Source organism: Oncorhynchus tshawytscha, linkage group LG09 (assembly GCF_018296145.1).
Source record: "Oncorhynchus tshawytscha isolate Ot180627B linkage group LG09, Otsh_v2.0, whole genome shotgun sequence".
In the NCBI taxonomy this organism is placed as follows: Eukaryota; Metazoa; Chordata; class Actinopteri; order Salmoniformes; family Salmonidae; genus Oncorhynchus; species Oncorhynchus tshawytscha.
In genome coordinates this window covers 45,708,871-45,724,410 of record NC_056437.1, presented here as the reverse complement: position 1 = coordinate 45,724,410, position 15,540 = coordinate 45,708,871, and the positions used below count along the sequence as shown (strand labels likewise).

General features: G+C 42.7%; 2 protein-coding genes across 12 annotated transcripts in view; one reads left to right on the top strand and one right to left on the bottom strand.

The window, feature by feature from the left end:
• The window catches only part of LOC112258041 (solute carrier family 35 member F2-like), an 18,619-nt gene extending 11,003 nt beyond the window's left edge, over positions 1-7,616 (bottom strand). Inside the window, exons 1-5 of one of the 3 annotated variants that reach the window (XM_024432101.2) lie at positions 4,759-4,905; positions 4,329-4,438; positions 3,043-3,166; positions 2,725-2,897; positions 1,948-2,075 (exon numbers count right to left, since the gene is read on the bottom strand). In XM_024432101.2, the coding sequence (XP_024287869.1) occupies positions 1,948-2,075; positions 2,725-2,897; positions 3,043-3,166; positions 4,329-4,353 (450 nt within the window). In that variant the 5' untranslated portion in view covers positions 4,354-4,438; positions 4,759-4,905. Of the gene's footprint in view, positions 1-1,947; positions 2,076-2,724; positions 2,898-3,042; positions 3,167-4,328; positions 4,439-4,758; positions 4,914-7,513 lie in introns of those variants that run through there. The other 2 variants (XM_024432102.2, XM_024432100.1) reach the window with 2 other exon arrangements.
• A 349-nt stretch (positions 7,617-7,965) lies between these two features.
• LOC112258039 (cullin-5) overlaps positions 7,966-15,540 on the top strand; it is a 46,796-nt gene continuing 39,221 nt past the window's right edge. For 6 of the 9 annotated variants that reach the window (XM_024432095.2, XM_042326944.1, XM_024432094.2 and 3 more), the window contains exons 1-7: positions 7,966-8,027; positions 9,155-9,264; positions 9,701-9,800; positions 10,088-10,264; positions 10,752-10,893; positions 11,328-11,473; positions 12,158-12,238. In XM_024432095.2, coding sequence (XP_024287863.1) covers positions 7,986-8,027; positions 9,155-9,264; positions 9,701-9,800; positions 10,088-10,264; positions 10,752-10,893; positions 11,328-11,473; positions 12,158-12,238 — 798 coding nt within the window. In that variant the 5' untranslated portion in view covers positions 7,966-7,985. Of the gene's footprint in view, positions 8,028-9,154; positions 9,265-9,700; positions 9,801-10,037; positions 10,265-10,751; positions 10,894-11,327; positions 11,474-12,157; positions 12,239-15,540 lie in introns of those variants that run through there. The other 3 variants (XM_024432097.2, XM_042326945.1, XM_042326948.1) reach the window with 2 other exon arrangements.

Here is a 15,540-nt window from a genome sequence, read left to right as displayed (position 1 = left end):
CTTAGGGCTGGGTGATATGGCCAAAATATGATATCTCTATTTTTAACACATTTTTTGTTGTTGAATTTTTCCCACCTTTTCTCCCCAATTTTGTGGTATCCAATTGTTTAGTAGCTACTATCTTGTCTCATCGCTACAACTCCCATACGGGCTCAGGAGAGACGAAGGTTGAAAGTCATGCGTCCTCCGATACACCCCAACCAAGCCGCACTGCTTCTTAACACAGCGCGCATCCAACCTGGACGCCAGCCGCACCAATGTGTCAGAGGAAACACTGTGCACCTGGTTAGCGCGCACTGCGCCCGGCCCGCCACAGGAGTCGCTGGTGCGCGATGAGACAAGGATATCCCTACCAGCCAAACCATCCCTAACCCGGACGACGCTAGGCCAATTGTGCGTTGCCCCACGGACCTCCCGGTCGCGGCCCGTTACAGAGCCTGGGCGCGAACCCAGAATCTCTGGTGGCACAGCTGGTGCCACCCGGGAGGCCTTTAAAAACATTTTTAACCGTATTTTATTATTTCGAATAATACAAGTTCTACATTTGCTTTGTGAGTAATGCATAACCCTAGGGTGGCAACACATACATTCTAAGTCATTTCTATGGGTCTTTCTCCATTCTGATTGTTTTATACTGTTCAATTCAACCCAAAATATTTTCCTCATAACATTTCCACATTTCCTGCACTCATTTTAGTTATTGTGCAGCCCTAGTGTGGAAATTATGGGCAAAGAATATTGCCCTTATTTTTAACCAAATGTTGCATTTGTGATTTGACTTGCGATTTAGATCAAAACAATTGGGTGCACTGTTGGAATCTTGGAAATAGAATGTTTGTTCTAATTCTATAGTTAGAATAAATAACACATTGAATACAGTGTTGTTTGACATGTCAACGAATGAAAATGCCAGGGAGGAGTTATTGTGACAGGGTTGAAACCAAAGCATTGGTCAGTGTTTCCTAGGGGACCCTATAATCTTTGGCTACATTAAAACGTTTCTTCATGTAGCCAATATAGTCACGCTAAGCCTATTCCACTGATTTAGAAGTTACTGTTGCACAAATATGCTGATTTAGGCTTACACCATCAGTGGTATCAGGTTGTATTAGCTAGCTACGTTTGCGCTGACTCAGTACATTTATTAGCTAGCTAGACAACTAACTAGCTGTTAGCATTAGTGGCTAAAACAATTTAGCTAAAACTTACTAAGAAAATACAAACTAGCTAGCTGTTTACAGATGTAAGAAACAAACTAAGAGTAATTATAGAACGCTTGAGGGTTTATATTAAGAAGCTATGTGGAAACAATATCGTTGACTGAATGTAAGTGTCTCGTGGTCAAACAACAACATATGCACTCCATAAGTGACAGGGGACGGGGCTAGGTCTGTGTGGAAAGTGGCATGAGGGGAGAGGGAAGAGAGCGAGAGACAGATAGAGAAAAAGAGAGAGAGAGGAATGACTCAAGTTGCGTGTAAACTATAAAAATGGAGGTTATACACGGCATGTCACATTTAACAAAACAAAACATTAAAATACCGTTATAGAAGGCAAAGTAAAAACCCAAACTGGTCTGTGCATCAATACCGGTACATCAGTGGAGGCTGGTGGGTGGAGCTATAGGAAGACTGACTTATTGTAATGGCTGGAATGGAATTAATGGAACAGAGTCAAATGTGTGGTTTCCATATGTTTGATACCATTCCATTTTTCCATTCCAGCCATTACAATGAGCCTGTAGCTCCCCCCACCAGCCTCCACTGTGGTACATTGTAAAATATGGTATACATCCAAGCCCTAAAAGGCACTTAAATATTCATTTGTGGCACACCTGGAAAAACCAGTCAGGTGACTCAATGTACCACCTAGGTCCTAGATACATTGATTAGTGAGTCATTCTTCACCCAAAAAACACAGTAAGCAATGGTATTAGTAATTTCTTACCTGTACGCTGGTCAACGTTGTAAACTGGTATGCCTTCACCACTGTGTAGTTTGCCTCCACGTCCGTCAGTCCCATAAGTAAATACCGCCACCATTTTGTTTTTAAAATCTGTAATATATTCCCATCACCTGTTAAAACAGCAAAGCAAGAATCCAGAGTGAGACAAAAAATGTAATATTTTATGAGTTAGCAGGACTGTTGTTTTAGTCTCTGTGTAGGCCACGGTTGTGTTCATTGGGCACCAAACGGATGAAAACAGTCTAAAACATGAAAAGACTACAAGGACTTAAAAACACCCATTTTCATTTCCCTTGCATGCCGTAATAAACACAACCCATATAATAATCACTATTTTTTATCCCAGTAGGTGGGATTCCCAAATATCACCAATTAGATTCGGAACTATGTGGCTTCAAACTCTACTGCTAGTGTATGGTCAGGAAGACCAGGGCCTGTTTGAATACCTCCATCCTCCGTTCCATCCTCTCTTCCTTGAAGTAATGACTGATCTTAATTGGTTGAATTGGTGAAAGTAATAAGGTGGCGTAACCTTGCTTTCACCTTTCAAAGTATGCATAAAAATATGATATCCTCAAGGAATCAACTGTAGGAAGGATGCATTTCTAAAATATTCTAACTGGCCCCTGCAAATAATGACAAAGGTGATGATTCTTACTAATATTGGCATTTTTGGACCAAAAACAAATGCAAGTCAATGTACTCAGTCAATGTACTTTAGCATTAGCATGTGTAGAATTCAGGGCGGCGGTTTCTGACCTTTTCTGAGGCTGAGCGAGGCCGTGTAGGTGAGCAGCAGCAGGACGTAGTTGAGGAAGCTCTGGAGCATGGGCGTCTCCACACCCGCTTCCGCTAGGTACTGGCAGCTGACCGCCGTACCGCAAATCAGCATGGACAGGGCCTGGCCCATGGCGATGGTCTTCAGCAGACGCCTGCCAAGGTCATGTTAACATCAATCAATAAATCACTTAAATGTATGTACTGTAGAATAATATGCCCATTTTGTGTCTGTGCATGGCCTGTTGCATCTGTGTATGGCCTGTTGCGTCTGTGCATTGTTTGTCTTGTTGTGCTCACCATGTGAAGATGCCCTTCAGCTTGTAGCTGCGCAGCCTGGCACAGGCTGTCCAACAGCTCTTTCCATGTCCACAGTCAGAGCTCTCTGCAGGCTCAGAACCATCCATTTCCTTCTGAGGTATCCCTGAGAACCCCAACAAAACAGAAGGAGGGGACAGATTAGGGAATGAGAGAGAGATGAAACAGCGATAGAGGGAACTGAACAGTTTTATTAACAATGTCTGCATCAAAGACCCAGACAAGCACTGTGCAGTAATCTCCCCTGGAATTTAGGCCTCATTATATTGTGCTCAACTAGGCACTCCAAGGAAGGTAACACTGCTAATTATGTTTTTATGTGTCAATCTTTTTCATGCCAGATTAGTACTTTTTGAAAAGGAGATTAGGCCTACGTTTTTATAGCCTACAGCTCTCAACTATTCCCAGCCCTTTAATACGAAAGGTTTTTAATCAAGGAAGACATTTCATGCAGTACCCCTGGTGGTGTGATAAAGTGAGCGGGCATCGCTTGTTTCAATAGCCCAAATCAGATATTTAAATCTGATTTTAATGTTTTTATTAATAGAAAACATTTAGATTTGTGGATGACAACAACACAAATACTATTGTGCATGGTGTGCAATTGCTCCTCTGTAGATGATAAACATTTAATTAAACTAAAAACAGCAAACACAGGATTTTTACTCAACGGGCTGTCACAATCTGAAACATTCATCAACATCCTGTCACAATATGTTGACCACGTTTCCATCCAACCATTTCATGCGAATGATTTACCTGATACATGAAAAAAAAGTCACGATCAGGCTGATGGAAACATGAAATGCCGGTAAAAAAAAAATGGTATAAATTGCCAACATACAATTTGTTCGTTCGACGTAGTGGGATCTGTTTGTGTGTGTAAAATGTAATAATCTAGAAATGGCGGTGGAAACGCCTTTATGAGTAAATACTTCAAGAGAAGAACAGAGCACCTTAGGCACGTTGACTTACTACTTAGATTTTAGCGGAAAGGGTTATTATAGCCATCATATCGAAGTAAATTTAGAGTCACGCGATATGTTGTGTGGTCCTCCCACTACGACACGGGAAAGCTTGCAGTTTGTTAGGCTACAGATGAAATTGATTAACTTCACAGGGTGATGAATGTGCAAGGTGATGAGCTTCATACCCCTATGCAATACATTTCGAGGGTCTTATTCTGCTGACATGATGATCGATGCCGTTTGACAAATACAAATAATATCGCCCTTATCCATAAAAATCTCAATGTAAATAGACTGTACCTGCGAGCTGTTGGCTAGAGCGCATGTGCCCAGACCTGCAAAAGCTATGTGTGTACTACAGCATCACGCGCAGCCTTTTATCCGCAAAGGGCAGTTTGATGGAAACATATCTGGTGGGAAAATGTGCATATTGTTTAATACAGACTTTCAAATATTCCAAAGATTGTCTGTCGCAAATTGGATGGAAACCTAGTTACGGTCACACCTTCCTATTAAAACACGTGGCCAAATAAAGTAACAAGTACCGAACACACAATACTAAGACTTTCAGCCACTACAACATTTTAGACTACAAATGTAACGCGACTACAATGATACAAAATTACAATCATATAACACCATACACTCGCGAGCAAATCTTGCGAGGCATCGTCACGCACGCCACAGACTAAATATCTAGACATTAAATAGAATATGGTAGTTCATCTACCTGCATAGGTTAAAGTCTCCTCGGCGTTCATTTGAAGCTACGGTTAAATCGAGCGCTCAAAAGACATAGCATAACTCTCGTGGCCAAATACATCAGCAGGCACCTCAATGGGTAAATCTAACCCACTGTTTTTTACGACAGGCCCAAAGGACCGCCTCCTCTTCTGAGATTGGCCAAGAGGCTGTTGTGTCACGTCAATCTCTTGATCAAGCCCATGAGCTTGCAACCAAACTATGATGTGGTGCTGAAGGGACTCCTTTCGGGCGACAGCGGAATGATGCAGACAGTTTTGATATTTGATAAGGCACTTCAGCACCTCATCATCACCACCAGATTATATAATATTCTTATTTTTGTAGGTATTTTTTTTAAACGGCATTGTTGGTTGTGGGCTTGTAAGTAAGCATTTCACAGTAAGGTTGTACCTGTTGTATTCGGCTAACGTGACATATACAATTGTATTTTTATTTGACCAGAATGTTGCAATATTTAGAGTTTAGACAACACCCATGACAGCTAGACTGCAACATCCATCAACTTCGTGAGATATAAGAACTAATACAAAATGTTAACAAATAAAAAAAGTAGTTTGGGGATCTCATTAAGCAGACTGTGAGGTGTTCTGAGTTCGGACCTGCCCTTGCCTGAGAGAGACATATATATATAAACAAAATGATATCCCATGGTGGAATGATAAGAACGCCTATGTTATTGTGTAGAAACTGATATCTTGCCGTCCTTGAAGCATTCAAAACTTTGTCTTGTGTCGATTTCACTCTCCTGCAGTTCTCTGCGCCTGTTGCATCGTTTTTAACCCACTGTTGCCAGTTAGCCCACTATGTGATCAGTAGGCTAGACCTAGGGTTTAATAAGATAATTTTCTCTTATACTGTATTATATGTACAGTACCAGTCAAAACTTTGGACACACCTACACATTCAAGGGTTTTTCTTAATTTGTACTATTTTCTACATTGTAGAAAAAACACAGATGAAATAACACATGGAATCATGTAGTAACCAAAAAAGTGTTAAACAAATCAAAATATATTTTAGATTCTTCAGTAAGTAACCACCATTTGCCTTGATAACAGCTTTGCACACTCTTGGCATTCTCTCAACCAGCTTCACCTGGCATTTTCCAACAGTCTTGAAGGAGTTCCCACATATGCTGAGCACATGTTGGCTGCTTTTCCTTCACACTGTGGTCCAACTCATCCCAAACCATCTCATTTGGGTTGAGGTCTGGTGATTGTGGAGGCCAGGTCATCTGATGCAGCACTACATCACTCTCCTTCTTGGTCAAATGATAGTCCCACTACATGCAAACCAGATGGGATGGCGTATCGCTGCAGAATGCTGTGGTAGCCATGCTGGTTAAGTGTGCCTTCAATTCTAAATAAATCACAGACAGTGTCACCAGCAAAGCACCCCCACAACATCATACCTCCTCCTCCATGCTTCACGGTGGGATCCACACATGCAGATATTATCCGTTTACATACTCTGCATCTCACAAAGACACATCGGTTGGAACCAAAAATCTCAAATTTGGACTCATCAGACCAAAGGACATATTTCCACCGGTCTAATGTCCAATGGCCGTGTTTCTTGGCCCAAGCAAGTCTTCTTATTGTGTCCTTTGCGTGAATCCAGCCTTCATGGTCAAATTGCTGCAAAGAAACCACTACTAGTCTCCTCTGAACAGTTGATGTTGAGATGTGTCTGTTACTTGAACTCTGTGAAGCATTTACTTGGGATGCAATTTCTGAGGCTGGTAACTAATTAACTTATCTTCTGCAGGTAAGGTAACTCTGGGTATTCCTTTCCTGTGGCGGTCCTCATGAGAGCCAGTACCATCATAGCGCTTGATGGTTTTTGCGACTGCACTTCAAATCAAATCAAATTTTATTTGATTTTACTTGAAGAAACATTCACAGTTCTTGAAATTTTCCAGATTGACTGAACTTTATGTCTTAAAGTAATGAATGGAGTGTCGTTTCTCTTTGCTTATTTGAGCTGTTCTTACCATAATATGAACTTGGTATTTTACCAAATAGGGCTATCTTCTGTATACCAACTCAAACTCATTATGAAGGAAAGAAATTACACAAATTAACTTTTAACAAGGCACACCTGTTAATTGAAATGCATTCCATGTGACTACCTCATGAAGCTGGTTGAGAGAATGACAAGAGTGTGCAATGCTGTCATCAAGGCAAAGGGTGGCTACGTTGAAGAATCTCAAATATAAAATATATTTAACACTTTTTTTGGTTACTACATGATTCCATGCGTGTTATTTCATAGTTTTGATATCTTCACTACTATTCTACAATGCAGAAAATAGTAAAAAATAAAGAAAAACCCTGGAATGAGTAGCTGTGTCCAAACTTTTGACTGGTACTATATATATATATAAGATATAACAATTTGACTATAGGTTATCATCCTTATATGAGTGAATACTCAGAAAGTTAATATTTGACAATTAAGAATTGATGGAAGTTGAATTTTCATGCAATATACTGTAGTGTAGACCTATATATGAATTGTATCACTGTTTTTCCATGAGCCTATAACATTAAGAAACCAAATGGCAAGTGTATATATGAGTTATTGGCATAGGCCTGTAGACACTTTGTCATACTTTTGAAATGAGCATATGTAAAAATGTTGAAAAAAATATTTATAAACGTTCATGCCCTTTTAGGTATGATACCGTAACTCTCGCATAGCATAGTAAAGATCCTTACCTGCGTTAGCCTGTTGTATTTTTTCTGTTTGTCCAAAAGTAAAGTTGGTATGCTATTTCGAATGCGTCAGTGCCGAGCGAGACTAGGACTCCAAAATGATCTAATTTCCTCGGTCGCAGCGCACAGGGAGAGATCACCTGTTGATTTTACGAGCTATTTTAAATTAAATGTTTTAATTAATGTTTAGACACATTTCACTGCACACAATATATTATTACTTATTTTCCAGTGTTTCATAGTTTTTAGTGGGTGACATTCTTTTTTGATAAGTGTATATTATTAGACTATTTCAACATTCATTTTAATTACACGTATGGATTTGGTTTAGTCTAGCTAAAAAATAAAAAAAAACGGAATATGATGATAAACCATCAATCAGGAAACATGCATTTTTTTATCCAGATTTTGTTAAAAATCCTTTTAGCGACTACAACACCGTAAATATCGCGAGATTGTTCGAGGGAATAAGTTCATGTTCGTATTCCTGAACATGGCGACGTCTAATTTGCTAAAGGTAGGAGGCTGCTCAATTCAATACATTTGATTAACGTTACATGAATCATTGTCTGTTGCATAGTTGTGGATATCTTACTCCACGTTGCTAAGCGCACATACCTGAAGATGGCCTTGCAATATAGGTGTTATGAGGTTGTTTGCCTTGCTAGCAATGAAAGACTGCTGTGTACACCTCTCATTGACGTTCGTTAGCCTGTTGCTAATTAGATTCGAACTAGATTCGTAACAGTTAGCTAACACTATCATTTAACTTTACATGACTATGGTTTACTAAGGAACTCAATTCGTTAACGTTTTCACAAATTATCGTCTTTTTCATGAAAACACATTAGTTTGCTGCTAGCTAGCTAGACATCTGGCACTGATGGCACAGTAACAAGCTACGTTAACTTAGTGTCTGCTCATTTTTCCCCCGCTAGCATTAACTCTACTGTATCAGTCTAGCTAGCGAGCTACAGTACTGTAGTTATGTCTGATAAAACACTGAATCACTGCCTAGATTTGGTTTTTCGAGACACCAAAGGTAGGTTAAGCTACTTGCCAGCAACATCCGATAGCTACCTAGCTACGATAACATTATATATCAGGACACACTGGCGCAAAGTTGATTCTACATATATTTTTGTGGGGCTAGCTTACTGATATGTGATACAATGTAGGCCTATTTGATGAGGACCTATAACTAGTCATGTCTACTACTACATACAACATTCCCTCACATAAGAGCCTAATGTAGACTGGATGCAGTTACACATCCTGGAAAAACAGATGCTAGTAAATCAGGGTTGAAGCACCTTTCAGATAGTGGGTTGATAACTGATGGCATGGCTTGTCTAACGGCACATGTTGTTTCTAATGTTAAAGTAGGCCAACTTGCCTAGTGCCTAAACATAAAAGCAACCACTGGGATGTCAATGATATCAATTGTATGTCCTTGATTTCTCTCATCCTCCCTTCTCATGTGCTTCTCAAAGCACATTGGAGTAGAACATCTGAGGTTCTTAACATATGATATTCCGTTTTGAGAAGGAGGATCAAGTAAATACAATTGCGGTTCACTCTGGTGTTGTCATAACTGCTAGGCAGCCTATAGCCAGAGGTGACACTTCTACCCTTCTCACCCAGAACAAAGGCTCCCTCCAGTTTGAGGACAAGTGGGATTTGATGCGTCCCATCGTTCTGAAGCTGCTCCGTCAGGAGTCAGTCACCAAGCAGCAGTGGTTTGACCTCTTCTCGTGAGTATGGCCACGCAGTCCATGTTCATGTGCTCTGTCATACAGAAGTTGTATTCATTAGTGCACACCAAGTTTTGCAACTGCTATTGTAAACAAGTGTTTCTCATTTGACAAGTCCAGGCAGTTTGGTTCCTAGTGAATATGACCCAAGAGCCTGTTGCAAAACGTTCAAAAACAAATGTATGGTGTAGAACAGATTGCCTTACTGACAGATATATTAAGGAATTGTGGTGTCTGCTCTATCCGTTCTTTTTCGATCTTCAACATTCGGAATGTTTCGCATCACTTAATAGACTATACCCCAAGAGAAAATCCTGTCATTTTGTTAACTCCAGGCGTTTCCGTTAATGCCTGTCTCAACTGTTAGACTGGCAGATGATTTGAACCACATGTCCCTCACCTCCAATTCCCTCATCCGATCTCTTGGTTTCCATAGAGACGTCCATGCAGTATGCCTATGGGATGACAAGGGACCGGCCAAGATCCACCAAGCCCTGAAGGCGGACATCTTAGACTTCATCAAGCAAGCACAAGTGGTAGGTAGGCCTGCTTGGTCTTGCTACCATTGAATGGACTGTGCTATTTATTCCCTCGCTGAGTACTACTAATGCTAGCTAGCTATCAACCTAGCTGTGACAGTAGGCTACCGAATAACCATGCAGTCTACTAGCCTACCCCTGAGAACCAACATTTTCAATGCTATATAATCCATAACAATGCCCTCAACTGCTCTCACGTGTTGAGTAACCAAGCAGACTGTCTATTACCCCCAGTTTTTCAACGCCATAAAGTCCATAACAGGGCCCTGCGCTCTCCCCCACAGCGGGTGTTGAGTCACCAGGATGACACGGCACTGCTGAAGGCCTACATCGTGGAGTGGAGGAAGTTCTTCACACAGTGCGACATCCTGCCCAAACCCTTCTGCCAGCTGGAGATCACGCTCATGGGCAAGCAGGGCAGCAACAAGAAGTCTAACGTTGAGGACAGCATCGTACGGAAGGTGAGGAAATGGGGAGGAAGAAATGGGATGGGAATGCGAGAGATGATCACGTGCTAACTGGGTAGCAACAAGAAGTTGAGGGAAAAAGATCACATTGCAAACAGGGCAGCAGCAGTATTTGGTTGTATTTGTAATGATATAAGAGAATTTCCAGTTGGCATGAGGAAATGTTGCCGCCTATAGATTCCCTCTTTCCCTGCTCATGTATAATGTACTCTATCTTCTATTACCTTGTAGCTTTGGGGTGGCAAGGGGAGTAGAATGTAGTGAGAGTAGAATGTAGTGACATCCGGAGGATTGTCGGTTCAAATCCCGAGATTGACTTGGACAGAATGTCATAACAGGAGGGATGCTGTTGTCAAATCATGCCATCGCCTGCAGTTGTACCCTTGAGCAAGGCACTAGATTACGCAAAAAGACAAATGGACATTTTTGAGATATATGGACAAAGTAATGTTCTTCTAAACTTCATTTTATATGCCCTCAGCTCATGCTGGACACGTGGAATGAGTCCATCTTCTCCAACATCAAGAACAGGCTGCAGGACAGCGCCATGAAGCTGGTGCACGCCGAGCGCCTGGGGGAGGCCTTCGACTCTCAGCTGGTCATCGGCGTCAGGGAGTCCTACGGTGAGCAAAACATCACTGTCGTCTTTAGCTGTGAGAGAATGGTGTGTAATGAACGCGAGCCAGATCTTTGGTGTATGTAAACCATACCAATGGATTGATTCACCAAATCCCTGTGCCAAATTGGATTCACCTTCAATGTGAATTTTGGTGTGAAACCCCCAATGACAAATGCAGGCTGTACATGAAAATGTGAGGTACTAACATTTTAGAATTTAGCTATGTAGTGTGAATGACAAAAGTGTAGTCTTAACCCCACTCCACAAAGATGCCTGTAATTCTCCTGGGTTGTGTTCATAACTCACCAAACGGAAGAGAACCTACTGAAACCGGAAGGGACTGATTGGACTCATCCATTAAGAAATGCTAATTTCTAAAACGTTGCATGCTAATGACATTGGCCCCTGGGCACCTCCATCCCTGTTTTCCCTCTGCAGTGAACCTGTGCTCAAACCCAGACAATAAGTTGCAGATCTACAGGGATAACTTTGAGAAGGCTTACATGGACTCCACTGAGAGATTCTACAGAACACAGGCCCCCTCCTACCTGCAGCAGAACGGAGTACAGAACTACATGAAATACGTGAGTAGTACTAGGATCCTTTAACTTTTCTAAAATTCCCAGATGGTTTTCTGGAAACTCTATAGTTAAAGGACTCCTGGACTTCCTGCTTATTCTCTCCCTTTTCCAGGAATTTTCCAACTGGGATTTCTGGAAAACCTGGGAATTTTTGTAAATTTACTCTAATTTTGCAACCCTAAAAAGGCCCCTTGATCATACACCACACTTCAAGTTATAAGCAGAATTCCAAATGGACATGCCAAGTCCAAACCCCTCAGATGCTCATGTATATTTGAAACATTTGCATAGGTGTAAGCCATATGGCGTAAGTCTCATGCTGCCTATCAGATGGCAAGGTGAACCAATGACCACACTGCTTTAACATATCCGATCCTTTCAGGTCTACGTGAGTGGCTAGGGTTTGTTTTAGATTTCAGAGATAACAGAGGTCGAAAATAATCGGTATGAGACAAGTACTGTTTCTGCAGTTCCGTTGTAGTTTCTCAGTAGGGTTACAAAATAATATTTGGCAACAGGAGGGAATAAACAGGAAATTCAGCAATCTTCCAACTGTGATTTCTTGAAGAGCTGAGAATTTGGAGAAAGTGACTGGAATTTTGCAACTCTATTTCTCAGCAACTGTCTGTAATCTAGGCTATCCATCTGAGGGGGAACCAACATGTGTATCTCTGTGCGTTCTAACAGGCAGACACTAAGTTGAGAGAGGAGGAGAAACGGGCGTTGCGCTATTTGGAGACAAGACGTGAATGTAACTCTGTACAAGCAGTGAGTAAACTAAACTCTAAAAATACAAATAACTTCACAAATCTTCATTGTAAAGGGTTTAAACACTGTTTCCCATGCTTGTTCAATGAACCATAAACAATTAAATATGCACCTGTAAAATGGTCGTTAAGACACTTACAGCTTACAGACGGTAGGCAATTAAGGTCACAGTTATGAAAACTTAGGACAACAGAGACCTTTCTACTGACTCTGAAAAACACCAAAAGAAAGATGCCCAGGCTCCCTGCTCATCTGTGTGAACGTGCCTTCAGTATGCTGCAAGGAGCCAGATGTGGCCAGGGCAATAAAGTGAGATGTCCGTACTGTGAGACGCCTAAGACGGCGCTACAGGACAGACAGCTGATCGTCCTCGCAGTGGCAGACCACGTTTAACAACACCTGCACAGGATCGGTACATCACACCTGCGGGACAGGTACAGGATGGCAACAACAATTGCCCGAGTTACACCAGGAATGCACAATCCCTCCATCAGTGCTCAGACTGTCCACAATTGGCTGAGAGAGGCTGGACTGAGGGCTTGTAGGCCTGTTGTAAGGCAGGTCCTCACCAGACATCACCGGAAACAATGTCGCCTATGGGCACAAACCCACCATTGCTGGACCAGACAGGACTGGCAAAAAGTGCTCTTCACTGACGAGTCTTGATTTTTATCTCACCAGGGGTGATGGTCGGATTCACGTTAACCGGGACCTGTACTCTGGAGCGGGATTGATTTGGAGGCGGAGAGTCCGTCATGGTCTGGGGCGGTGTGTCACAGCATCATCGGGCTGAGCCTGTTGTCATTGCAGGCAATCTCAACGCTGTGTGGTACAGGGAAGACATCCTCCTCCCTCATGTGGTACCCTTCCTGCAGGCTCATCCTGACATGACCCTCCAGCATGACAATGCCACCAACCATACTGCTCGTTCTGTGCGTGACTTCCTGCAAGATAGGAATGTCAGTGTGCTGCCATGGCCAGCGACGAGCCCAGATCTCAATCCCATTGAGCACGTCTCGGACCTGTAGGATTGGAGGGCTAGGGCCACCCCCCCCAGAAATGTCTGGGAACTTGGAGGTGCCTTGGTGGAAGAGTGGGGTAACATCTCACAGCAAGAACTGGCAAATCTGGTGCAGTCCATAAGGAGGAGATGCACTATAGAACTTAATGCAGGTGGTGGCCACACCAGATACTAACTGTTACTTTTGATTTTTCCCACCCTTTGTTCAGGGACATGTTATTCCATTTCTGTTAGTCACATGTCTGTGGAGCATGTTCAGTTTGTCTCAGTTGTTGAACCTTGTAATGTTCATACAAATATTTACGTTAAGTTTGCTTAAAAGAAACATAGATGACAGTTCGAGGACGTTTTCTTTTTTTGCCGAGTTTAGGTCCTGGGTTGTAGGAAGCTTGGCCCCAGCAACGTACTGGGCCGTACACACTACCCTCTGAAGTGCCTAACAGTCAGATGCCGAGGAGTTGCCATACCATTTGGTGATACAACTGGTCAGGATGCTCGATGGTGCAGCTGTAGAACTTTTTGGGAATCTGGGGACCCATGCCAAATCTTTTCAGTCTGCTGAGGGGGGAAGGTGTTGGTGTGTTCAGACCATGATAGCTCGTTGGTTATGTGGACACCAAGGGACTTGAAGCTCTCGACCCGCTCCACTAGAGCCCCGTCGATGTTAATGGGGGCCTGTTCCTCTAGTCCATGATCAGCCCCTTTGTCTTGCTCACATTGAGGTAGGGGTTATTGTGCTGGCACCACACTGGTAGGTCTCTGACCTCCCTATAAGCTGTCTCATCGTTGTCACTGATCAGGCCTACCACTGTGTCGTCAGCAAACTTAATGATGGTGTTGGAGTCGTGTTTGGGTACGGCGTCGTGGGTTAACAGGGTGTGCAGGAGGGGACTAATCACGCACCCCTGAGGGGCCCCAGTGTTGAGGATCAGCGTGGCAGATGTGTTGTTGCCTACCCTTTCCACCTGGGGGCGGCTCGTCAGGATGTCCAGGACCAGTTGCGGAGGGAAGGGTTTATTCCCTTAGTGATGAGCTTTGTGGGCATTATTGTGTTGTAGTCAGTGAACAGCATTCTCACATACGTGTTTATTTTGTCCAGGTTGGAAAGGACAGTGTGGAGTGTGACTGAATCATCTGTTGGGGCGGTATGCGAATTGGAGTTGGTGTAGGGTTTCCGGGATGATGGTGTTGTGAGTCGTAACCAGCCTTTCAAACCCCTTCATGGCTACTAACGTGAGTGCTACGGGGCGGAATCATTTAGGCAGGTTAACTTAGTGTTCTTGGGCACAGGGACTATGGTGGTCTTCTTGAAACATGTAGTTATTACAGATTCGGTCAGGGAGAGGTTGTAAATGTCAGTGAAGACTCACTTCACAGAACCGTGCAAACTGGCTCTAACCAGAATAGAAAGAGTGGGAGGCCCCGGTGCACAACTGAGCAAAAGGACAAGTACATTAGTGTCTAGTTTGAGAAACCGATGCCTCACAAGTCCTCAACTGGCAGCTTCATTAAGTGGTACCCGCAAAACACCAGTCTCAATGTCAATGGTGAAGAGGCGACTCCGGGATGCTGGCCTTCAAGGCAGAGTTCCTCTGTCCAGTGTCTGTGTTCTTTTGCCCATCTTTTTATTTTTATTGGCCAGTCTGAGAGATGGCTTTTTCTTCGCAACTGCCTAGAAGGCCAGCATCTCGGAGTCGCCTCTTCACTGTTGACTTTGAGACTGGTGTTTTGCAGGTATTATTTAATGAAGCTGCCAGTTGAGGACTTGTGAGGTGTCTGTTTCTTAAAGTGGACACAATAATGTACTTGTCCTCTTTCTCAGTTGTGCACCGGGGCCTCCCACTCTTTCTATTCTGGTTAGGGCCAGTTTGCGTTCTGTGAAGGTAGTACACAGCGTTGTAGTAGATCTTCAGTTTCTTGGCAATTTCTCGCATGGAATAGCCTTCATTTCTCAGAACAAGAATAGAGTGATGGGTGTTAGAACGTTCTGATTCTGTCATTTTGAGCCTGTAATCGAACCCACAAATGCTGATGCTCCAGATACTCAACTAGTCTAAAGGACAGTTTTATTGCTTTAATCAGAACAACAGTTTTCAGCCTTGCTAACATAATTGCAAAAGTGTTTTCTAATGATCAATTAGCTTTTTTTAAATGATAAACTTGGATTAGTTAACACAACGTTCCGTTGGGACACAGGAGTGATGGTTGCTGATAATGGGCCCCTGTACGCCTATATAGATAATCCATCAAATCTGCAGTTTCCAGCTACAATACAACATTA